The 26,756-nt window shown below is 40.6% G+C and overlaps 1 protein-coding gene across 4 annotated transcripts in view; it reads right to left on the reverse strand.

Annotated features, from left to right (window-relative positions):
- Window positions 1-26,756, reverse strand: part of DCAF5 (DDB1 and CUL4 associated factor 5) — an 81,467-nt gene that overhangs the window by 6,040 nt on the left and 48,671 nt on the right. For 2 of the 4 annotated variants that reach the window (XM_055088560.1, XM_055088558.1), the window contains exon 6: window positions 14,541-14,754. In XM_055088560.1, coding sequence (XP_054944535.1) covers window positions 14,541-14,754 — 214 coding nt within the window. Of the gene's footprint in view, window positions 1-8,602; window positions 8,907-13,482; window positions 14,047-14,540; window positions 14,755-26,756 lie in introns of those variants that run through there. The other 2 variants (XM_055088559.1, XM_028496075.2) reach the window with 2 other exon arrangements.

Genomic DNA, 26,756 nt, shown 5'->3' on the forward strand with positions numbered 1-26,756 from the left:
GGTTGCCTATCTCCACTTCATTTAGTTGTTTTCCTGGGGTTTTATCTTGTTCCTTCATCTGGTACATAGCCCTCTGCCTTTTCATCTTGTCTGTCTTTCTGTGAATGTGCTTTTTGTTCCACAGGCTGCAGGACTGTAGTTCTTCTTGCTTCTGCTGTCTGCCCTCTGGTGGATGAGGCTATCTAAGAGGCTTGTGCAGGTTTCCTGACGGGGGGACTGGTGGTGGGTAGAGCTGGCTGTTGCTCTGGTGGGCAGAGTTCAGTAAAACTTTAATCCGCTTGTCTGCTGATGCGTGGGGCTGGATTCCCACCCTGTTGGCTTGGCCTGAGGTGACCCAACTCTGGAGCCTTCCCCGGGCTCTTTGGTGGGGCTAATGGCAGACTCTGGGAGGGCTCACACCAAGGAGTACTTCCCAGAACTTCTGCTGCCAGTGTCCCTGTCCTCATGGTGAGACACAGCCACATACCGCCTCTGCAGGAGACCCTTCAACACTAGCAGGTAGGTCTGGTTCAGTCTCCTATGGGGTCACTCCTCCTTCCCCTGGGTCCTGATGCGCACACTACTTTGTGTGTGCCCTCCAATAGTGGCGTGTCTGTTTCCCCCAGTCCTGTCAACGTCCTGCAATCAAATCCCGCTAGCCTTCAAAGTCTGAGTCTCTAGGAATTCCTCGTCCTGTTGCCAGACCCCCAGGTTGGGAAGCCTGACGTGGGGCTCAGAACCTTCACTCCAGTGGGTGGACTTCAGTGTTATAAGTGTTCTCCAGTTTGTGAGTCACCCACCCAGCAGTTATGGGATTCTATTTTATTGTGATTGTGCCCCTCCTCCTGTCTCATTGTGGCTTCTCCTTTGTCCTTGGATGTGGGGTATCATTTTTGGTGAGTTTCAGTGTCTTCCTGTCGATGACTGTTCAGCAGTTAGTTGTGATTCTGTTGTTCTCACAAGAGGGAGTGACAGCACGTCTTTCTGCTCTGCCATCTTGAACCAACCTCTCAAAAAATTTTTTTAAATTTAGGAGTTTCCCAGAGATCTTTTATGCAAGCCCAAGCATCCTGAACTTCCCTGTTGTCATCTACATCTTTGAGCAGGAAGCCATTGCCAACCCAGCTATGAGTTAATGACAGAGACATAAGCAATCCCCTTTTATGAGGCAGCGTCAAACTGCCTGATCTCAGAAAGAGAGGACACTAAGCCAGATCTATTTTAATTAGGACTCATAAGAGCACTGTCTAATAGCAACCAGTGAGCAATTCTGAGAGTGCATTTATTTCCAAAGATTAACAAAAGTGCTTTGCTTTAAGTTTAGGTCAGCATTACTTCCTGCCTTTTGGTCCCATCTGCTTATTCCCCTAGAAAAATAAAGGCCTACAGTTTTCTAAAGAAAATTTCTGGGCTTCCCTGGTGGCACAGTGGTTGAGAATCTGCCTGCTAATGCAGGGGACATGGGTTTGAGTCCTGGTCTGGGAAGATCCCACATGCCACGGAGCAGCTAGGCCTGTGAGCCACAACTACTGAGCCTGCGCGTCTGGAGCCTGTGCTCTGCAACAAGAGATACCGCGACAGTGAGAGGCCCGCGCACTGCGATGAAGACTGGCCGCCGCTTGCCACAACTAGAGAAAGCCCTCACACAGAAACGAAGACCCAACACAGCCCAAAGTAAAATAAATAAATAAATAAATAAATAAATAAATAAATAAATAAATAAATAAAAGAAATGCATTTCCATTTAAAAAAAGAAAATTTCTGACTTAAAAATGACACTGCAAACATCCAAAAAGTGTAAGTCCAACATATACATAACCTCATGCCTAATGAATACGTTACTAAATACTTTGTAATCATTAAAAATCAATTTACCAGTCTTCAAAACACGGGTAATAACATGAGAAAGGAGGGAAAGAAACTCATGTTCAAAGATGAAGAAAATGCTATCCACAGAGGCTAGGTGATTTGGCTCAGGGCACAGTGGAAAAGGAAGTGGGTTCAGTTTCCTCATTTGGTTGCTCATTGCTATGGTCTGAATGTTTGTGTCCCCCCACATTCACATGTTCAAATCCTAATGCCCAATGTGATAATATTAGGAGGTGGGGTCTTTGGGAGGTGATTGGGCCTTAAGGGTGGAGCCCTCATAAATGGGATTTAGCACTCTTGTAAAAGAGACCCGGCAGAGCTCCCTAGCCCCTTCCACCATGTGAGGAAACAGTGAGAAGTCAGTAGACTGCAACCAGGAAGACGGCCTTCACCAGAACCCAATCAGGTTGGCACCCTGATCTTGGACTTCCAGCCTCCAGAAATGTGAGAAAGAAATTACTGAAATTATAAGCCACCCAGTCCATGGTATTTTGTTATGGCAGCCATAACAGACTAAGATACCCTCTGAGGCTCATTTAGTTCTAAGATTCTATGATTACTCTGTGAAGGAATGATGGAAGCCAGATCAGAGCTGAAAGTCCCTAAACTGCTGGCTCACGGCTGCTTGACGAGTCACTACATAAGTATGTTGAAAATAAGTAAACTCAAAGTCTAATCATGTTACACTTCAATTTAAAAGTTTCCTCAACAACAGAAACCAAAGACCTCAGGATTTTAAAAATGGGGAAAGTACTTGAACAGACATTTTCCAAAGAAGAAATGTACAATGACCATATACAAATGGCCAATAAGCATACAAAAAGATGTTCAACATCACTAATCATTAGGGAAATGAATATCAAAACCACAAGGAGATACCACCTCACACTCATTAGGATGGTAACTATCAAAAAAACAGAAAATAGTTCCTCAAAAAATTAAAAATAAAATCACTATATGATTCATCAATTCCACCTCTGGGTATATAGCTAAAAGAACTGAATGCAGGATCTCTTAGAGATATTTATATAACAATGTTCATAGCAGCTTTATTCACAACAGCCAAAGAGGGAAGCAACCCAAGTGTCCATCAAGAGATGAATGTATAAACAAAACGTGGTGCATACACACGATGGAATATTATTCAGATTTTAAAAGGAAGGAAATTCTGACACAAGCTACAACATGGATGAATCTTGAACATTATGCGAAGTGAAATAAGCCAGTTACAAAAATACAAATACTGTATGCTTCCACTTATGAGGGTCCTAGAGTAAGTGAGTAGTCAAATTCATAAAGACAAAGTGGAATGGTGGTTACCAAGAGCTGGGGGCAGGGGAGGGAGGGGCGTTAGTGTTCAATGGGTACAGAGTTTCACTTGTTCAAGATGAAAAACTTTTGGAGATAGATGCTCGTGATGGTTACACAACAATGTTAATGTACTTATCACTACAATATACTTAAATATTTTTCCCTTAAAAATAGAAGAAAAAAAGAAAAGATGAACCCTCATTGTCTTGACTTAGGGTCCATCCAGTAACTCCCTGCAGTTTATGACACTACCTTGTTTGAAGTTAGGAAGTTGGAATTCAGGAGCCCAAAGGCTTTTCTTTCACAGCCTGTTTGGCAAAACTACCTACTATCAATAGTTAGGGGGAAAAATTCATTAATTACACATGAACCTAGCACTTATATGCCAGGCACTCTGGTGTTTACAAAGATATGTAAGGTAATACCTGGGTTCTCAAGGAGCTTAAACCAAGTAGAAAATATACATGTAGGTACACAGCTACCCTGCCATGAAGTCGAGATTACTAGGTGCCATTATGAGAAATAAGGTGCCTACTGATTCACAAAAGTCAAGGCAAGATAGATTTGAGCCCTGAGCCACCCACAGGTAAAGATGTGGTAGAAAAAGGCAAAGGAAAGAGGAAAGATAAAGCTATGGTGCTCATGTAGTCTACTGTTTTAACAGAAACAGGAAGCACGGGTAACTCACTCCCCTTCATACCCTGCTCATGTCCCTCAGGCCTTACTGCTTAGTGTACCTGATCTCCAACTGCCAGTATCCATATCTCTTTGCCTAAGGGCTTCTCGAAAGCTCAGGAGGCTGCAGAGTACTCTAGGGAATGAAAACTCCCTGAGAACAGGCTCCAGCAATGACTCATATCCCAGCTCATATCCCAGCTGCCTAGATCCCAGGTAGAATAACCCTGAAGTGTGTGTTCTATACCCTTTCCCCTCAGAATCAAACTCCAATTGCCCACAGTTGTAGTTGGCTCACTAAATCATCCTTCTTTTCCCTATCTCACTTTTCCACTCCTCTGATATTTACTGCATTTCCAAATAAATTACTTGCACCTGAAACTTGAACCCAAATTAAGACACATGCGCGAGGGAACACAAAAGAACTGTGCACTAATAATTTATATATAAAACATATTACTCAACAGCTTATCATTTCATGCTCTGTGTTTAAAAGAGGTTATAAAACTTCATATAGAGAATTCCTGTTACCCTGTGCACCCCCCCTCCCCCAATATCTTCTCCAAACTAAACAAACAAAAAATAAATATTAAAAAAAGAGTGAACCAAGGCTGGGCTTATCAGAAGTTTTACTATTTCATTGCAAAGGATCAGTGCTTTCCCATTTGCTCAACTATTCACCAGGGAAAGCCATGAAAAGGTAAAAGGGGACTCCCAGACAGAAAGCTGACGCACAAGGCTGCCTTAGAAGGAAGAAAACTCCCACAGAGCTGAGGCCTCTTGGATTTAGTATGACAGCTCCAGAAATAGGTGGAAAATGAGTACCATGTACAGGCTTCCTCTCAGGGACAAGGGCAACTCCTGACCCTTTCTTCCTCTTGCAGCCACCACAAGGGAACAGCTCAGAATAATTTCCAAGGAAGGGGTCTCGACCCACTGCCGGCTAGTCAGACTGTTTAACTGTACACACACACTGGAATCACAAAACTGCCCTGAGGAATTCATTTATGGCATTTCTTGGTTGTCTGCTGGGCCCCTTCCAACATTAAAAGTTGGCTGCCTAGGATACCGCTGAGAGAGTGAAATAAAAATGAGTTCATCCATTTATTCATTAAACAAGTATTTATTGAATGTCTACTATGTCTACAGTGTTGGGCACTGTCCCAGAGAAAGGACTGATCAGAAAGATCCTGTCCCTACCTTCATGTGACTTACATTTCATTGGGTGGGGAGAGGAGAAGAATTTTATGCATATATAATGTGAGTGAAGAGTAAGTAGGGGAAAAAAAATTAAAAAGAATATATGTATGTAATGTGTCCAGTGGTGGCGTTACAAAGAAAAATTAAACAGAAGGTTATGGCATGTAGGGAGTGCTGGGGGTGGTTAGTTTCATTTTATACAGGGTAGTCACAGAAGGCCTCTGTGATAATATGGCATTTTGAGTATAGCCCTGAAGGAAATGAGGGAGCAAGTTATATGGCTATCTGGGAAAAGAACAGAAGAACATTCTAGGAGAAGAGACAGAGCTCTGGGCTATTTTAAAATACAAGGTAGGGGCGGTCCATTGGTTAAGACTCCGTGCTTCCACTGCAGGGGGCACGGGTTTGATTCCTGGTTGGGGAACTGAGGATCCTGCATGAGCGTGGCAGCAGCAAACAAACAAACAAACAAATAACACCACCAACAAAAAAACCACAAGGTAGCCAAAGGAGCTTTTTCTTTTCTTTTTTCTTTTCTCTTTTCCCTCCCTCCATCCCTCCCTTCCTCTCTTTCCTTCTTCCTTTATCTCTCTTTCTTTCTTTCTTTCTCTCTCTCCCTCCTCCCCTCCCTTCCCTTTCTTTCTTTTTAAACCTTTGCAGAAATAAACATCATTTTAAGTGGACTGAGTCCAGAGATACATTTAACATCATCAGAGCAGCTGGAAAGATTCGTCTCCTCCCAGGTTGAAGGAGGCTGAAGCCTCTGACTGAGGGGTGAGTGACAAATTAAAAACTCACTTCAGGGGGCTTCCCTGGTGGCACAGTGGTTAAAAATCCGCCTGCCAATGTAGGGGACAAGGGTTCGAGCCCTGGTTCAGGAAGATCCCACATGCCGCGGAGCAACGAAGCCCATGCGCCACAACTACTGAGCCTGCACTCTAGAGCCCATGAGCCACAACTACTGAAGCCCGTGTGCCTAGAGCCCGTGCTCCTCAACAAGAGAAGCTACTGCAATGAGAAGCCCGCGCACTGCAACGAAGAGTAGCTCCCGCTCGCTGCAACCAGAGCAAGCCCGTGCACAGCAACGAAGACCCAACGAAGCCAAAAGTAAAAAATAAATAAATTAATTGAAAAAAAAAACCAACTCACTTCACATGAGTGTTTCACCTTGTATCCTAACAGAGATAGATAGGGCAGGGCTCCGAATGAGAAAGAATGTTTTAGGGAGTCCATTATCTAGGCAATAGAAGCCCCACTTCCCCAAATGCTTTGAGGCATGGGGGATAGGAGGAGGTAGGAGACCCACAGCCTACTTCAGATCAGAGAGTGGAAGAAATACTTAATTTTAACTTGGCTTTGTGGGTAAGATGGGTGGTACCAATGCAAAAATGAGCATAAGTTGTTGTGTGGATCCACACCATCCACAATCCTTCCCAGCTGGCCACAAAGGTTAAAGGTTGGCTACAATCTAACCCCATCTCTCACTGTTCATTCATTCCGTAGCCCAAGAGGGCAGCCTGTTTACTGATCTTGATGCAGCCCAGTCATCTTAAGTAGAGCTAACCTGAGGCCAGTGCATTTTATCTAATCCACTGTCAGTATGGAGATATTAATTTGTTCAAGCACAGGGACAGAGCAACAACTGCTCCTCTTACTAGATTTCAAGGAACCACCACCAGGACCACCACCACCACCCACAACCAAAAAGAAAAAAACAAAAAACAAAAAAACCCCCCATATTAGCACCCTGTCACTATCTTATTTGCCCACACGTCCTCTGTCAACCTATTAACCTTTAGAGAAAACAGTCACTCAGATAATACTCCCTACTCTGGTAGACTGCTATAATGCCCAGCGTCCCCTCCAAGAACTCCTGAAACAAAAAAAATGCCTCCCACTTCTCACCCACCCAAAATCCACGTTAAAAAGAGGAAAAAGTTCTAGCATGCAGGAGGAACAGGCCATCTATCGATATACTCCAAAAAAACCCCAGAATATGTCTTAGGTTCTTTGCTAACAGAGAAATCTCTTTCTGCTCAATTTCTCCGCTCCACTTCTCTAAGCAAAATATATGTATATGATACGTGTGTTTAAGTGTAAAGTGTGTGTATGTGTGTGTGCACAGCTGTTAATATTCCCCAATATCTGCTGATGGAGAGATATATCAATCAGCTATTATTCACTGAGTACTGATCAATTTACACAGTTCTCTCTAAGGTTCCTCCCATAGTAATTGATTAATTATTCTCCAGTAAATGGCACACCTGTCTAATTAACTGTACTGAATAGGATAGAAAAACCAGATGGCTCTCTAGCCTGGATCAGCAACAGCAGAGAAACTGCTATTTAACATTTAAATCAAACACAGCTCTCATTTCTCCCTGACCTTTGTCAGAAGGGGAAAAAAAAAATGTGATCGAACCATTTTGTGATGTGCCCTCTATAAGATTATTTTCAGTAAAAGGTTTGCCAATTGGTATATAATATACCTTTGATCATATCACTTATACCCAGAGCCTATCACAAATACGATCCAAAGCAAACAGGAAAAGTTTCTTTGGAAATGGCCAAAGCCATAGGTTTATTTGATTTTATTTGTGGTAAGAGAAAATACAATTCCATTGGCTACCAATAAAAGCACACAAATATGCATACCCATAAGATTAACACTATTTTTTGCATGTGAAGTTACATGATTTTTGCTTCTTTGGATCATTTGCCATTTCAGCTCCACTAGGCTCCTGGATTCTTTGGTTTATTAAAATAACTAACTTTTATGGGTTCTGAGTAGGAAAAATTCTATTAATAATAATAAAAAAGTTCCATAAAGACAGCAAATAACTGTCGAATAATCAGTAGGGAAGAAATTAAAGAAATGTCCTAAATCTCTAACAGCTGCTTGTAACAAAGTAGGCTGCATTACTTAAAGATGAATCTCTGTTTGGCAAAACTCTTTTGGAAACCTGGGCAAGATGAGGGGTCATCAACCAAACGGGCCTTCAACAATCAATTTCTCCTCTGTGGGCCTTAGTTTTTATACTTGGGGACTGGGAAGTGGGGAGATGGCATCACTCATTTCAGTCTGCATATGTGTATTGATATTCTTTATTCAAGCAAAGGTCTCCAGTCTTTCAGAGGAAGGAATATTATTTATCTTTTCCCTTTTTTTAAGATACCCAAAAAAGAGGTAAAGCTACTTAAACTCTACAAGGAGAATGGGGCAGGTAGAGCAGGTTATACTCTGTTCCCATCATTAATATCTACCAGGGATTTCCTAGTGGAGCCCAAATTCCTAGTCAGGAACTATATATTAAAGGAGCACTACCATGTTGTATCACCAGATCACATCAATTCCATTTGCTCCTAAGAGGAAATCAGGTCACCTAGTGGTCCTTTTCAGCTTAACAATTAAAAACCAGACTATATCTAGCAGGTCTGCATATACTCCAAAACCTTGTAAGCTTTCTAAGTTCTACATCAGTAAATGAACTAAAAGATGGTTTAATCCTTGAGTAAAATCTTAATCCAGGATTGCTAATACCTGAAACCCCTAGTTTTCAAGAATTCCATAAACTCCTTAATATTACATGCAAAACAATGTGCATATGTACATTTTTCTGAAATGGTGTTCAAAGCTTTTAGACTTTCAAAGAGGTTCAGGAGTCAAAAAGATTTACAAATAGCTGATTTAATAAACAAGTTATTTTCATGCTACCTTCTCTTTATAAAGTAAAGAGTCTCCTAAAATATTCACCTAAAAAATACATACAACAAGGAATTCCTCTGCCATAACATTCTGTGTTCAGCTCTTCCTCATCAGCACATGCAAGAGGCTATCACCACTTGATCTGAAAACACAGGTGGCAGCAGGCCTACAAGGAAGAGGGTACAATCAAAGGCAATGGACTGAGTCTAGTCCTGGTTCAACTACTGATTAAATTTGAAGTTTCAAACTACTCTAGACCTTAGTTTCACATGGGGATGAAACCTGTTCAGCTATACCCAAAGGTTGCTGGGAGGATTAGTATGACATGAAAGTGCTTTAGAAGCTAAAGGGCAAAAAATATATGATATAAAAGAAAGGCAAGGAGAAGAAGAAAAAGTTAGCTTAAAGACACAAAGCAAGTCAAAGGATAGAATCTGAGAGTTGAATCTCCCCTATTAAAGGTGTGCCTTTATTTCAGGAGAACATATGGCATGCCAGGCCCCCACATGAGCTTAATCAGGGCTGCATGGAGTTATTAGAAAAAAAGAAAAAGCGGGGTTATAACTTCCTAGGTTCCTTTACTGGCCTGGAGTGCACTTCCTGGTGAATTCCTACACCTCTATTATACCCGTATAATGTCAACACAGAAAGGTTGAGTGGGGACATAATGTCTGAGGCCAAGCCATGTAGTCAAGGCCGTTTTGTTGGATTCACAGTGTACAAGTCAGCTCTCTTTTCTCCAGGGGATGAGATATGATGATTTAATTATCATGATTTTAGGGGTCTGCCATCTTTCAAGTTCAAAAGAAAGACCTCTGTAAGTGATCCCAATGTTCAGACACTCCAGGGCTCAGCCCTTTCAAGAAAACTTTATTATTCTTTCTCCTTCCTTCCCTATCCCACTTTCGGCAAGATGTAGGGATTACCAGGCCAGGTGTTAGATGAGACTAACGAAAGAGAAGACTTAAATTACCACACTGTCCATTTCCAGGCCACACAAACCAGTTAGCCTGAAAGACTTATTTCCCAGAAGCCTGAGGTGCTCTGCTGGACTCTCGCAATCTAGGGCAAGAGCCATTTAAGGAATTGTGAAAGAAAGGGAACAAAAGCTGGGTGCTGTGTTACAAGTGTGTGCCAGAAAAGCTAGCAGGTGGAAAATTGGCCTTCTTTTTTAACCCTGTTAAGAGATTGGCTCACTAAGTATACAGAGGGGAGTGTGAAGCTTGGGAGACAGAATGTACCTAGTCAGGCTTCAGGGAGAAAATGAAAAACAAAAAAATCCAAATATGATACAAAAGCAAGGAGGAGAACCTTTGGGTTCAGGCAGCCTCCAGAGGAAGGAATGCTGTTTGCTGTTTTACTAAAAGATTCCTCATTATACTGCAAGATTAGAAGGTGGGCTGCACCTTTAAAAAAAAAAAGTTAAGGCTTTATTTGCGGCTAATTGTTCCTGTTGATGCCCAACCAATCTGATGTCACTCATGTCACCTTATCTGATGACAGAAGTTATCGAACTTGAATAAGATTATACTAGCAATAAACAAACCATGTATTTTTAGCCAAAAGTGGGGATGACAGAGTGTATATACAGGGGTTTGAATGAAAATCTCCAAGAGGGTACGAACTGGCAGTCACGTGAATGTTTCTACCACAGCATCTGGCACACAGCAGATGCTCAGTAAATATCTGCTTTCTTATTTTATAAGATGGAGGGGATGAAAAGGCATGAAGTTAGGAAGGGTTCAGTAGGAAACAGGAAAAAGGAATGTGTCTCCACTCACCTATGAATTAGTGACAGACAATGAAACTAAACATGACAGAAAAACATCCTGCTGAAGCACAGAGGTTTGAAACTGGTGGCTCTAGAAAAGAATAGGTGTTATGGTACACAGGTTTGTTTAATTCATACAATGAAGTATGAATTTGCTGCAATACTTAAAAATCAGGAAACTTCACATAACAAATCTTGACTTCTGGCTTCCCTTGAAAAAAACCAAAGGCCCTCCTGGCAACAATGGGCTGAAGCTGAGTCAAAGCTTCATTTATATGGCATTCACTTAGATTTAGGATGGGGTGGGCTCTCCAGCTGGCCACGGTCCTCACTACTCACTACTGTTTACTTCTAGCCCAATTCACTCATTTTTGCTGCTTGCCTTGCTTAAGGCATTACGTTGTGACCTTTTGTATAGTGAAAAGGAGTCTCTACTGAGAGCTCAAAAATCTGGGTTCTAGTCCTACTCAAACTTGTACATGTCTTAACTTGTATACTTACCCTCTCTAAGCCTGTTTTCTCATCTGTAAAAGGAGAGATTGTACAAAATGATCTCTAATAGCTCTATAATTAGAATTGATCTACAATGGTGGCAATGAGCATGGGGAAGACACAAAGTAGGCTCAGTCGGTTTTATGCTTTATTCTGATCTTGAAATGTTAGTTTCATTTGGGGGCTAATGAATTACCTAGCGAACCGAGGACAGTCTTATAAGAAGTACAGGCTCTCTGGCATAATGGTTTGATTTGTGTGGACTGAGTAATACTGTCATTAAAAGCCAGAAGACTGTCTCAGATAGATAGGCAGCTTACTGCCTTTCTTGACCATGTTCATTCCTATTATGGAAATTCGCAGATTCCTCTCTGGGATGGTTACTTACCCAGCCTATGACTAAATGAAGAGTTGCAGAGCACAGAGCCTCGGGCTGTGGGCGTACTCAAAGCATACAAGAAAAAGATCAAATATAAAGACCGATATAAGGAAAGGGTAGGCTTTGGAATTTGAAAGCAGCTAAAAAGATCCTGTCTGAACCAGTCAAAGAATATACATATCAGTCCTGAAGATCATACTATAACTGTGGCAGCTGCTGCTTTAGCCCTGAGTGTGGAAAGTCAGAGCCCATAAATCACCTTTGAGAGACATGTTTCAGGAATGAGACAATAATTTTGGCCTCCTGTGCTACACTTAGAAAGTATAAGCTCAGTAGATTAGTTTCACTGAAAATCCATTATTTAATTCATCCTCCTAAAGCTCCTGGAAGTTGAGCAGGAAAACAGGTACTTACCAATCCTGACTTACAGTTATACAAGGCTTAGGCCTGGAAAGCTAAAAACCACACATTGACCAAAGTACTCAAGATTCACTTCAACAAATATTTATTGTGCTCTCAGTGTGCCAGGCATTGGATACAAGATAATGATGAATTAGCTACATTTCTTAGTCCCTAAGGAGTGAAGAAAACAGCCAAACATAAATCTCTGTACTTCCTATTCCCTAGGTTATATACTTCTGATAATCTATATAGGGAATATAAACAGACTTTAACTCTGAAATGGATTTGAAGTTAGACTCAATGACTTCCCATCCTCCTCTATCCATGGCAAACCACTTATCCCAACCGAAAAGCAGTCTAGTTTGTCAGAAAGGATATATTACCCACAAACTCTTCCCATTGGACAAAAATCATACATAATAGTCAAATCTGAATAGAGAAAATCAAAAGCCATTCAATGTTTTTATCATTATATATAACCTGAAAGGCCAAAACAACTACATCTTGTCAATGTACATAACCAGGACCACCACAAAACACCTTGTGTGGCTCTGCCTATGGCAGTATCTGTACCTGTCCCCCTGTATCTCAAAGTGGGTAATTATAACCTAGGTCAAAAGTTCTCAATCAGGGGCAATGTCTGGGGACATTTTTGGTTGTCTGGGTGACAGCTGGGGGAGATGATACTGGCATCTAGTGGGGAGAGGCCAGGGATGCTGCTAATTATCCTACAACACACAGGACAGCCCCACAAAATAAAGAATTATCTGACCAAAATGTTGACAGTGCCAAGGTGGAGAAACCATGGCCTATGTGCTCTTACATGGTTAGAGGCCTTTGTTCTGGGTCTTTTAAGGACTCCGTGCAGGCAGGTTCTGGCTGCTAACATAGGAACTAAAAGAAAACACAACATCCATTCTCCTTCACCTCTTTCTCCTTTCTCTCAGGGCCTGTGTCTCCGGTAATAAAACCTAATAAACCACTACATTTCTACATTTAGTGCCTGCTCTTTATTGTTCAATGAAATAAAATCACATGCATAAGAGGTTGACAGAAGACGGAAAATCAACAAAATCAAGGAAGAAAGGTAGAGAGGGAGGCAGGGGCTTGGTTGTCATTTCCATAGCTAAATGAAACTAAATCAACCATTCTGCAGAGCAAAAAATTACCTATTCTATTGTGAGTCAGATTATCTCTAGAAACTGCTTCTTTCCACCCAAGAAACATATTGTCTATAAAAACTAGGTCTATCAGGCATTGTGGCCTCTCCAAGGAGATATGGCTTATATAACTGAGGCCACCTAGTGGTTTTAAGTGTAGATTGCAGCTAAGTAGGCCCTAGGACTCTCTGACAAATATAAATTCTGAATTTAGATATATATTCTCTATTTACAAAAGGGGAAATTCCTAGCCTGGACAACTTAAAAGATATTCTGAGTTTATTTAACATGCAACTCAATTAAAAAAGCAATTATTGGCTTCCCCGGTGGCGCAGTGGTTGCGCGTCCGCCTGCCGATGCAGGGGAACTGGGTTCGCGCCCCGGTCTGGGAGGATCCCACATGCCGCGGAGCGGCTGGGCCCGTGAGCCATGGCCGCTGAGCCTGCGCGTCCGGAGCCTGTGCTCCGCAACGGGAGAGGCCGCAACAGAGGGAGGCCCGCATACCACAAAAAAAAAAAAAAAAAAAAAAAAGCAATTATTGTGCTCCTACTACATATGCTAATCTTTAAGCTATGATGTCGGGGAGCCTCTACCTCAGCTAGGGAGAAAAACCCTAGCTACTGCCTTCAAAAAGCAGGGTCTTCCCAAGCTCAAAGAACTGTTTCTTTTATGCCCCTTGCCCACAAATAACTTTAAAGCAGTGGAGTACAGCATGTGAGAATTATATGTCAAAGTTTAACATAGTTCATGGATCCAAAGAGAACACTAAGAATTAGCAAGACTAAGGTTTCTATTTTTCCAATCTAGATGTGAAACGGCAATAAGATTTGTTGTGTTTGAGAAGAAAAAAAAATTTATCCATTTATTTGATCAATCTTTCTTTATATTTGTCTTTACTCAGCTTGATTACTCAGACCAGTCCAACTGATCCATTCACTGACACCCACTTCAGAACTTCTATGGCCAAGAGAGACAGGTACAGCAAAGGTATAGGTATGTTTTTAAACTGCCAGCTCTAAGTCAACATCAGTATCTCGATTCTCAGTAAGACTGTGAAAAGGCTGGAAACTCACAGCTTGGGTTCTCCTTCCCAGTTGTGATACTGGCAATAAAAAGGAAAAACATCAGCATCTGGCTTCCTCTAAAACAAAGCTGCTCAGCCCATTTCATCCAAGAAAAAGGTGCCATTCAAAGGGGCTATTCAGGATGTATGTCTCTTGGAGGGTACTTACAGTGTTTCATACATCATTGTGTTTCACTGATACAAAAAAAAAGGTGTCTTTTTTTTGGCAGGCTAATTTTCCATGGACTTCCTCCTTTCTTTCGAAATGACACACTCTTAGAATCTTAAAATCTGTTCACAAACTTGGCAAAGCTAGGTTGCTCAGAAACATATTGTGGTTTATGGTGTGTGCCTCATATTACCCAAAGGCAGCTCTGATGGAAAAACTCACTATTAAGCCAGAATGTCTCCAGACACTGTTTCCCCTCAACTGTTTCTACCTGACATGGCTAAAGAGGAATAAGGACCAGTACAGAAAAAACAATCTGAGAGGAAAGCACGAGTGTGGGATGCAGGCGGCAGAAGGCACTTACCTGGTCACGATCTCCTGCAAAACAGCAGCTTTTCATGGTACATGAGTTGAAGTAACCCTGATTGTCAAACTGGAACACAGGCAGGCGGGAGTGGATGTCATAGAGCACAGGGGGCAGGCGACGTCTCAGGGCCAGGAGCTGGGTCCCATTGCTGTTGAATCGCACACTCATGGCACTTTGGAGGGATAGGTTGCCCCCATAGCGCAGGAGAGAACTGGAAGGCAGAAAGCACAGGGATCAGGCATGAGGCAGGCTGGACAAGAGTCTGCAAAAAACACTGCATTTTGTACCAGGACCTCCTGTCAGGCTTGCACATCTGAATTTTGGCAGAAAGTTATTTTTATGCAGTGGGCTATAAGGTAATAAAGAGGACAGGGATGACTCCTTGATTACATTAAAGCAAGTTATTTAAACTGGTGGTTCCCCTCTTCAATCTCTGAAAGGCAAATTACCAGTAAATTCATAGGAAAAGGATAATACAAGCATCTTGCAAGAAGAGAAATATTAAAATGATTAGTTCTTTTATTTACCTGAGCTACATAAGCAAATAGATACTTGTCAAGACCCTGGGAAGTCAGTGGTGTTCCACACTAACTGGCTAATCATGGATGGTATTTAAGGAATATATTTGTCCTTTGAATTAGAGATACAAGAACCATCAGCCAAAAAAAGATACTCTAGTTTATTCTGGATTTTAAAAAAAGTAATAATCACTTTATTGCTTACACATTTATTTTCGAATTTTCAATCTGTTTACAGAGAATTTTTATATTCCATATGGCACGACTCAAGAATAAATATTAAAGAAAAATTTTAAATTAAACACAGAGCAAGCAGTTACAACAATTAGAAAAGCAAGATGATTTGTTTCCCTTTACAATTCCCAAAGAGTTTATATTTAGCTTTAAAATATACTTTGGCTAATATATATAATTCCATTCATCCACCTTCTACTAGACAGTGGTATGATCTGGTTCACCCAGTATTCTTCTGTAGTTTCATAATGTTCGTAACATTTTTTAAAAGTCACACCATATGGCTCCAAATAATTTATTTTGATGACTCAGAAGATACTTACAATGTGTTAACTAGGATGGCAGTGAACACTAATAATTATACAGTACTAAGTAACAAAAGGTGTGTGTTTTAACTTTCTAGTAGTCATTCTCCTTGATTATGATTACCCGGACACTATTTTATTATAGAGGGATGACTGTTCATTGTCCATGTCAACCAACCTTTTTTTCTTTAATTCTTGGAACACCAAATTACTGGTAAGAAAGTGAGATTAAGTATATGCACTGGAGGGACTTCCCTGATGGTACAGTGGTTAAGAATCTGCCTGCCAATGTATGGGACAAAGGTTCGAGCCCTGGTCCAGGAAGATCCCACATGCCGTGGAGCAACTAAGCCTGTGCACCACAACTACTGAGCCTGCACTCTAGAGCCTGCAAGCCACAACTACTGAGCCCACATGCCACAACTACTGAAGCCCGTGTGCCTAGAGCCCGTGCTCTGCAACAAGAGAAGCCACTGCAATGAGAAGCCCACGCACCGCAATGAAGAGTAGCCCCTGTTCACCGCAATTAGAGAAAGCCCGTGCGCGGCAGCGAAGACCCAACGCAGCCAAAAATAAATAAATAAATTTATTTTTTAAAAAAGTATATGCATTGGAGAATGCTATAGAAATGAGGGCTACATCAGTGCTATTAACTCACTTTGCTTCACAAGACACTGTGGTCATGTAAAGAGATTCTAGTAGTTTAAGAAAAAAAGTTTATAAATTTAGGGAATCGGAGCTGGAAAGGACCTTGAGATACATAAATTACAGCCTGCCAGACTGACTTGAAACATTTTTAAGGAAGAAGTTTTAATAGCATTTTACCAAGTGAAAACTTAAAGACCTACATGTTACCAGAAGAGATTTAACACTGAATGAATATAACACATTTTCTTTTATTTGTTTTCTGGCAAGAGAGTGATGGAGAAGTTTAAGGGAACAAGAAAGGAGATATCTCAAAAACAAAACTGAACTAAAAAAAAAAAAAAAGAGAAACCTGCAAACAACCAAAAGAGAAAAAAAAAAGTTTATAAATGTGAAAAAAAGGAATTAAAAGTAATTTACAATTATAATAGTGTCTATAGGTTTTATAGAGAATAAATTACTCCTGCTATTAGTGTTAGCATGTTTGACCATTTGACATAACTGAATTCACAACTTTAGTTTTTTCAACATGCTGTTGTATTAACCATAAATCCAAGAAGTCATCTTTTCTCTGAAACTCTGATATTAATTTTGGTTCTGAAGACTCTTTAATATATTCTTTATATATAGTTAAATTTATATCATTATACAGATATTATGAAATGATATGTGGTGTAAATCTTTGTAACTGGCAAAGCGCTATACAAATTAAAGAGATTATTACTATAATGTTTTTTTAAAAAGCAAGCAGATATCCCATGGGAAAAGGAGGCCCTGGACCACAGTGCAAAGGAAGCTGCCAACCTGGCTTAATCATAAAAACACTCTGCACCACCACTAGCCACAGTGAGTCCTGTGTCCCCCAAAGCAGTCTTCTCACCAAAGGGAAGAACACTCTAGTACCGCAGGTATGTGTGGAAACAAGGCTGAGGCAAAACAGGCTTTAATCCTCTTATGTTTGGAAGGGAAGTAAAGAGAGAATTGACTTAGAAAACGGTTCCTAGAACTCTAAACATCAAGGAGAAGCCTGGTACTCCTGCAGTCCCCAAGTAATAATCCCTGCAGAGCAATGTTCTTATAATGTCCTAAACACAGGCCACAGTCATTCACATACAGGGAATGAATGATGGGGCTGCTAGAGCCCAGGCATTTCCTTTACAGGGTGTCCTAGCTGCCACAGGCATGTGGTGTTATCTATACACTGATCTCAAAAACAATGAAAGCCTTTCGATTCAAGATCAGCATGGAGTATGCAAATAAACCACATGTTTCTGTAGGACTGAAGAGGAGTTGGGGGTGGGAACAAGACTCAACAAAAAGAAACTTGGTCAGCCACAGCGCAGGGGATTCCATCAGCTCAGGCATCCCTGACAGGAAAGCTGGGGCCTCTGGCAACACCCTTTCCATTTGTTAACAGGAACTTCCTCTGCAGATTCTAGTCAGGCCTGCAGGAGTCTGCCCAGGACAGGCATCTGGGCCCATTCCATTCCCACCCAAACTCCTATGTCTGCAATCTGGCCACTCTACAGGGGTCTGTTTGTGGGGTCCACAAGAGACACTAACTTTTCTCTTAGTTTCTGGGCAGGGAACTCCTATCTCTCACACAGGGAGGGTAGGTATCTAGGAATCTTGCTCCTAGAGTGTTTAGGGGTACAGCTACCAAAAACCTGCAGCAGCAGCTACTAAAACGGAATACTTCACGTTTGGGTGCAAAAATCCTTTCAGAGGGATACACTGACACCTGAAATTCAGAAAGTGAGCTACATTAACTGTAATTTCTCAGCAGGGGTTCTGCAGCTGGCTCCTCCTGTTGAGAATGGTAAGAATGATCTAGTTCATCAGGAAGAAAAGGCTTAGAAGCAGTTTCCCCTCACAGTCAAGATATAAAGATAATGTCAAAGATCCTGTTGTTTATGATTCCATGGGTAAGATGCATGATAAATCATCTGGGACTTTTAAAAAATGCAAATTGGGACTTCCCCAGCGGTCCAGTCGTTAAGACTCCGCACTTCCATGGTAGGGGGCATGGTTCAATCCCTGGTCAGGGAAACTAAGACCCCACAAGCCACATGGGCAAAAAAAAAAAAAAAACAAGGCAGATTCTCAGGATCCACCCCCAGATATTCTAATTCAGCCTGAGAAGTGGGCCCAGGAATCTGAATTTAACAAGCAACCTTAATTAATTATGATGCATGTGACTTTCAAACCACACTTTGAAAAATATGGTTCCATTTTAGAATTTGGGGTGGTGGGTGTAGAGGGGAAAATAAAGTGGAGAGAAAGCAGATTACTAGAGGCTCAGCGAAAAGCCAACCACACAATATGGCACTTTTTACAGCCCCATGTCTAACAGCAGAAAGGACTCTAATTTCTTTTAAGATCAGAGTTCCACTCCACCAACAACGCCTGAAATGTTTTTTTTCCTGCCCTCAACACATTCCCTGAAGGAGAAGTTTCTTACTTCCTCTTGGAGAACTGATGTTACCTGTACATAAGAATGCCTCAGTCTTGACAGCGAGGTGCCACCATCTCCACGCCTCCAGAGAAATGGCCACCAATACACACCCAAATGAGATGAGCAATATCTTGAAAGGACTAGCAACCAGTTAAAATGAGTTCAAACTGAAATATCCCTAGTGGGAACCAGCTGCATAGCACAGGGAGATCAGCTCCGTGCTTTGTGACCACCTAGAGGAGTGGGATAGGGAGGGTGGGGGGGAGACACAAGGGGAGATCAGCTCCGTGCTTTGTGACCACCTAGAGGAGTGGGATAGGGAGGGTGGGAGGGAGACACAAGAGGGAGGGGATATGGGGGGATATGTATACATAACAGCTGATTCACTTTGCTATACAGTAGAAACTAACACAACATTGTAAAGCAATTATACTCCAATAAATATGTTTAAAAAATAAATAAGATAAAAGTAAAATGACTGTTAATAGATAAAAAAAATATATATCCTTATAAGAAAAATAAAAGCAATAAATCTATTCCCAGCCTATCTTCAACCAAGAATTTGTCATAAAATGCAACAAGAATGGGGTAGGAGGTGATCCAAAGGTCAGCATGCAAAAGACGCAGGACAAAAAGCAAGAGAACCTCAGAACATCAGGAAAATATTCCTCACTAGTGTGTTCCCCTGGTTTTTTGCTTTTTGGTTTTTGGCCCCTCAAAAATATTCAATTGGACTTCTTTATTGCTTTGGTGGGATAAAAAGAAAAATTTAAAAAGTCTCTGGCCAAGGCTAAAGTTTTGGAACAGAAGAGAAACAAGCCAAGGCTGTTTCCAGAAAAAGTGACTAGAGTATCAAGTCCTGCACAAGATAGAGCATCGGTAAACGTGCCAAGATCTGGCTTCATGAACCTAGATTTCCATAAATCCATGATTGAGTAATTCATCGACGGTGCCAACAAGATTTTCCAAAGCCCACTGGCATGAATTTCCTCAGAGTTTCTATGTGAAAGTTTCCTAACACCTGTGAAACACTTGGAGTCAAGGCACTGCTACTCCAAATCACAGGCATCAGAGCTGGTATCAGACAACCAGAGAGGCAAATTCAATGTCCCACGGGTAGGGGAAAATCTCTCCCCTCCAGTTTCTGCTTTAGGACAGGATGACCTATAAGGAATACAGGGGCATTTTGTACTTCCTATAACACAACCCAGAGAACATGACAAATCCTAGAAGATACCAGAATTAAGTAAAAAGTGAAAAAGTTCAAAAAGTCACAGCCCACATCAGTTCCGTTCAAGTGTGTTCAAGATCTTGGTGATCACTTAAACTTTTTCTTTCTTTCTTTTTTTTTTTAATTGAAATATAGTTGATTTACAACATTGTATAAGTTTCTGGTGTACAGCCAAGTGATTCAGTTTTATATATATATATATATATATTTTTTTTCCTATTCTTTTCCATTATGGTTTATGACAGGCTATTGAATATAGTCCTCTGTGCTATACAGTAGGACCTTATTCTTTATCTATTTTAAATATAGTAGTTTGTATCTGCTAATCCCAAACTCCTAATTTATCCCTCCTCTACCCCCTTTCTCCTTTGGTAACAATAAGTTTGTTTTCTATGTCTGTGAGTGTGTTTCTGTTTTGTAAATAAGTTCATTTGTATCCTATTTCAGATTCCACATATCAGTGATATCATATGGTATGTCTTTCTCTTTCTGACTTACTTCACTTAGTATGACAATCTCTAGATCCATCCATGTTGCTGCAAATGGCATTATTTCATTCTTTCTTATGGCTATGTAGTATTCCATTGCACATATATACCACATCTTCCTTTGTTTTCAAATGGTTGTGCCATGCGTGCACTTGCGGGATTTTACTTCCCTGACCAGGGATTGAACCCGTGGCCACGGCAGTGAAAGCGCCGAGTCCTAACCATGGGACCACCAGGGAAGTCCCTACCACATTTTCCTTAACCATTTCTTTTATGTGAGTTAGAAGGAGAAGAACCTGAGCTTTCTCCTTTGTTTTTTTCTAACACAGTCCTCAGTTCCAAGATTGAGACTTCTCTAGAGGAAACCAGAACTATTGGACAATAAGCCCGAGAAAGACACACTGTCATCTGTGACTAAACAAACTTATTTTCTTCAGAACATGATCCACTGCCAAGCCTCTCTGGGTTGAAATATAAATACAGGTTCAGTGTCCATGGTAAAATTTCCTTCCCTTTTTGAACATCCAGAAATTTAAGTCTGAATGAGGTCAGCAGAAGTGCTAGACTAAATTTCTGATAAAAAGATCTTCAGGTAATCAAATGGCATATCTAGTCCCTCCATGAAGCAAACATGGATGGTAGGTATTGCAGTGCCTCTAATCATCACCTTCCAGAACAGAGACATACCCAGAGTTGAAGTGACATACAGTCCACGTTTTTGCCTTTGGCTCAGAGGATCCCAAAAGCCACATAAAACCAACCAAGATCTCAACCCTATGCAAGATCCCAAAATGAATTAAGAGGCAGTGCCATAACAGTTTTGTTCTAGGACACTCATGATTTTTCTACAGAATTAGGGACTCAGCATTTAGTCATCTCAGTTCACCAGATGACCTGCATATTCAAAACCCCCCTTTACTCTAAGCTGTGGAAAACAGAGAGGGGTTTTGTAAGCAGCCATTTAATCTTTATCTTAAGCTATTCTTGGCCCTACCGTCTGACAGATGTTACATAGCATCAGCCCTGACCTCATAGTGTAGAAAACTGGAGAGGAAGAGTTTAATGAATAGTGGTTGGCAGGAGGAAGAAAAAAGCCAGGGGAAAGGGGAGACTGAGATGGCAGTTGCTACAGCAACAGTAACAGTGCAGAAGGAGTGGGTGGGAATACAGGCAGATAAACAGGCAGTCCCTGATGGCAGGAGGAGAAACTGGGTGCGTGTGCTGACTGTCAGGGTACAAGGCCACAAAGCTAGAGGAATGTTAAAGGGGAAAGCGGCAAAGTCTAGAAAAAATCCTAAGCAGAAGAGGGTCTGAAAACAAAAATTACAATCTGGTATCTTCTACAAGAACACTTATGCAAACAGTTGAAAATAAGAGAAGAGAGGATGCAAAGGAAAGGGGAGAGAAAGCCAAAGTGCTGACCAATGAGACACGATTATAGGAAGATGGCTTATTTTATACAGGAGCCACTTACTGAGAATGTGTCCAAAAACCAAAGTCACCTCTAGTTGGCAATAATATAAATGTCTTAGGATAATGGCTTTCAAACTTGTTTATAGTAAACCTTTGTAGTAAGTACATCTTATACTGCATTCCAGTACACTCACATTTATTTAGCATAAATTCATTAAACAACTTACTGTCTGCTGTGTGCAGTGCACTGATTTTCTATTTTCCGTTTTCTATCTAATAAATACTTGTGACCATCTAAATTAATTTCATGGCCCAATGGATTACTGAAAGAGCTTCCTATTTTATCTCCTTGCTTCCACTCTTGGCCCATGCTTCATTTCATCCTGAACAAGACAGCCAGAGGCATGCTGATCCATGAGTCAAGATCAATCATTCCTTTGCTGAAAATCTGCCAGTGGCTTCCCAGTTCAACCAGATTAAAACCCAAATTCTTTTTTATCTTTTTAAGGTTTTAAATTTTATTTATTAATTTACTTACTTACTTACTCATTTAACTTTCTGGCCGCGCCACGTGGCATGTGGCATCTTAGTTCCCCGACCAGGGATGGAACCCGCGCCCCCTGCATTGGAAGCGCAGAGTCTTAACCACTGGACAGCCAGGAAGTCCCCCAAAGCCAAATTCTTTATAATGCAAACAATGCCCTAGACAGCCCCTCAATCCCTATGTCTCTGACTCTGCCCCCTAGACTCTTCTTACCTTACTCTGCTTCAACCACATGATGCCTCCTTCCTGCTCCTAGAATACGTCAGACATGTTTCTGCTTTAGGGCTTTTGCACTTGCAAATCCTGAGGGAACATTCCTCCCCAGATATGAGCATGGTTCGTTCACTTACCTCTTTATTCAAATATCCTTCTCAATTAGCCTTTCCTGATATACCCTATGCAAAAATGCAACTTCCCCAATGCTCCCTCTCTCCCTTGCCTGCTTAGTTTTCTCTACTACATGAAACACCACCTTACATACCATATATTTTTACGTACTTATTTTGTTTCATATTTGTCCTCTTCCACTAGACTATTACCTTTTATATCTTTTCCTGTGCATCCCAAGTGCTTAAACAGTGCCAGACACATAATAGGCATTCAATAAGTAGATGCTGCATGATCTAATGGATCATGAATAGCAATCTGAAAAACCTGACTTAGAACATTAAACAAAACAGGCTCCACAAAGGTTCACCTGGCTCCTGACATTTGTCTGCCCACAAAGTCCAATTTTGAGAGGCAAGCAGAAGAGCAACATAAAAATCAGAGAAATAGCAGGAGGCTTGGAGATCATCTGAGTCAAAGTTTTCTTTCAAAGGCAAAGGACTGTGGCCCAGAAAGTAAAATGATTTGCCAATGACCACTTAGGTCTTCTCCTCCTCCCTGACACCACCACACGTCCTTCAAATGAGTTAAATTTATCTACCTGCTAATAAGCAGCCAACAAGAAGGAAGACTTTAATAGGTAAACAGGTATCATAATTTTATCTTGTATTTTAAAGCAAGTTTCTGATATTTGTAAAATAAAAGTTCAAAAGGAAAATTAATAGTTAAACTTTAGGAAGTCAATTACAAGCTAAAAAACGAGAGTTTACTTATCAGGTTTCAGAAGGTGAACAGTGAATTCTATAGGCTTTGAATACATGCCCTATCCAATTATATCTAAGAATAGATAGTGATAAACATTTGGATAGATGGATGTACTGAGACCAACAAGAAGATATGTTAATTAGACTATAGCATTTAGGTAATTTTTTTTATACCTTTCATTTTATTTTCCAAGTTTTCCTACAATGAACATTAACTTCTGTAATCAGAAGAAAATATATCATTCTAAAACGTCATCTCAAACATACTCCCTCTTTAATTAAGGGACCACAGAAGATAGCTTTGAGAAACGTATGACAGTGGGGAATTTAAAGAGCTTCTTAACTGAAACTTCAAATAATATGCTGCCCCACAGGATTCTGGTGTAGATGCAAATCTGAAATTAAATCATTGTTTTAAATTCATATAATGATAGTTAAACAAAAATTTTCAAAGGACTCTGAAAATTTCAGTGTCCCTCACCATCCTTCTCAATGAAGGCAAATAATATCCCTCCTTTGAAAGGTTTTTAAGTACTAAACAGGCCTCCCTTGGTTTGCACTGGACATAGTACCAGGTTAGATCTGAAACTACACCTAGTTAGATTTCCTTCTGCAGATCCACCATTCCACTTCCCAAGTACCCATAAATAAATGGCAAAGTTGTATTATTGGAATAAAAAACTGATTCACAACACAAAGTTTTTAACGTAGAATTCAGAAACATTAGCAATGTTCTTGGAAAGTCTTCCATACGTGGGCAAATTCATGGATAAATGAAGCCAAGATTATTAAGAGTGTATGAAGACATCCCCATCTAAAACACGTGACTCACACCAGATAAAATACAAGGGGTCAAACCTAAGGTCACAAAATAAAAAGTTCAAACTATGAAGAATTAACTGAAGGAATCAAATCACAATAGATACCCCTGAAGAAGCAATAAGTTCTTCATTAAATTTAATTTCCAAATATTACTCAGCCATAAAATGGAACGAAATTGAGTTACTTGCAGTGAGGTGGATGGACCTAGAGTCTGTCATACAGAGTGAAGTAAGTCAGAAACAGAAAAACAAATACCGTATGCTAAATGCATATATATGGAATATAGAAAAATGGTACTGATGAACCTAGTGGTAGGGCAGGAATAAAGATGCAGACGTTGAGAACAGACTTGAGGGGGATGGGGAGGCTGGGACGTAGTGAGAAAGTAGCATTGACATATATACACTGCCAAATGTAAAATAGCTAGCTAGTGGGAAGCTGCTGCATAGCACAGGGAGATCAGCCCAGTGCTTTGTGACCACTTAGGGGGTGAGATAGGGAGGGTGGGAGGGAGACGCAAGAGGGAGGGGATATGGGGATATATGTATACATATAGCTGATTCACTTTGTTATACAGCAGAAACGAACACAACATTGTAAAGCAATTATACTTCAATAAAGATGTATAGGGACTTCCCTGGTGGCACAGCGGATAAGAATCTGCCTGCCAATGCAGGGGACACGGGTTCGAGCCCTGGTCCGGAAAGATCCCACATGCCGTGGAGCAACTAAGCCTGTGTGCCACAACTATTGAGCCTGCACTCTAGAGCCCACAAGCCACAAGTACTAAAGCCCACATGCCTAGAGCCTGTGCTCCACAAAAAGAGAAGCCACCGCAATAAGAAGCCCGCACACCACAACGAAGAGTAGCCCATGCTTGCCGCAACTAGAGAAAGCCCGTGCACAGAAATGAAGACCCAATGCAGCCAAAAATAAATAAATTAATAAATAAAATTTAAAAAATAAAGATGTATAAAAAAATTAATTTCCAAGATGTTTATGTGTAAATTTTATCATCTAATCCTTACATTAATCCTATAAGGTGGACACTGAAGGTAACATTATTCTCATCTCAAATTGGAGGAGACCTAGGTCCTGAATGCTTATGTGACTTGGCTTTAACCATACAACAAACAAGCAGCAGAAATAGGGCCAACAAGTTGTTTTCTGCTTCTTGGTTCAATAAGATTTCACAGAATACACTGTGGAGATGGATTATTCCACCCAGCAAAAAAAAAAAAACAGCATCATATAACAATGCATCAGGGCCAGAAGGATTCATCTAAGTAATTCACTTCACACCCTTCCCTGTAGTTCAGTAACTCATATATTCAGGCATGCCTTTACTGAATAAACATTCATTGAATACCTGCTAACTACTCTAGACAATATACTAGGCACATGAATTTAAAGGTGAAATAAGATGAAAAGACACACTTTCAAGAACTAACCAGGGACAAGAAAACCAACAGTTTCCTTCTATAACATGAATAGTTTTCTAATAAGGGGAATATGTGCTGTGAGAAACATAGCAAGAATATCTACCCTCCACTGGGTACACAGGAGGGGGAGCAGTCACAAAAGACTTCCTAGAAGAAAAATCTAAGCTGACTCTTAACAGAGAGTGTCAGAGAGTTGACTCAAGTTCTTAACTGGCAAAAGAAATGAGATAAATCTGGATATGTTAATATACAGATAAGTCCCCAACATACACTGATGGGTGAAATAGTCAAGTTGTAGAACAACTGCATAGTAGTACATCATTTGTGTGAAAAGCATACATGCATACAGAAACAAAAATCATATATTTTCTATGCGTACATGTATAAGCATATAAAAGCAAAGAAAAAGTTCTGGAAGCATATACTACAAACTCCTAAAACTCATTACCCCCAGAGGAGGGGGCAGGGGACCAGGACTGGAAGAGGTAGTGAGAAGGAACTTTAGCCTTACTGACAGTTTTAAAAGGAGAATGTTATTATGTGTTAATTGCATTTAACATTTTATTTTGAAATAATTATAGATTCAGAGAAATTTGCAAATAAATTTTCTTGTAAAAAGAATTTGCAAAGAATAAAAATCATATGATCAGCTCAATAGAGATGCAGAAAAAGCTTTTGACAAAATTCAACATCCATTTATGATAAAAACTCTCCAGAAAGTGGGCATAGAGGGAACATATCTCAACATAAAAATATGATAAAGCCCCAGCTAACATCATACTCAACGGTGAAAAGTTGAAAGTGTTTCCTCTAAGATCAGGGACAAGACAAGGATGCCCACTCTTGCCACTTTTATTCAACATAGTTTTGAAGTCCTAGCCACAGCAATCAGAGAAGAAAAAGAAATAAAATGAACCCAAATTGGAAAGGAAAAAGTAAAACAGTCACTGTTTGCTGATGACGTGATACTATACATAGAAAATCAAGAAGGCTCTTTGAACCCTTTACCCAGACTCTCCCAATGT

This window comes from Physeter macrocephalus, chromosome 11, assembly GCF_002837175.3.
Source record: "Physeter macrocephalus isolate SW-GA chromosome 11, ASM283717v5, whole genome shotgun sequence".
Classification (NCBI taxonomy): Eukaryota; Metazoa; Chordata; class Mammalia; order Artiodactyla; family Physeteridae; genus Physeter; species Physeter macrocephalus.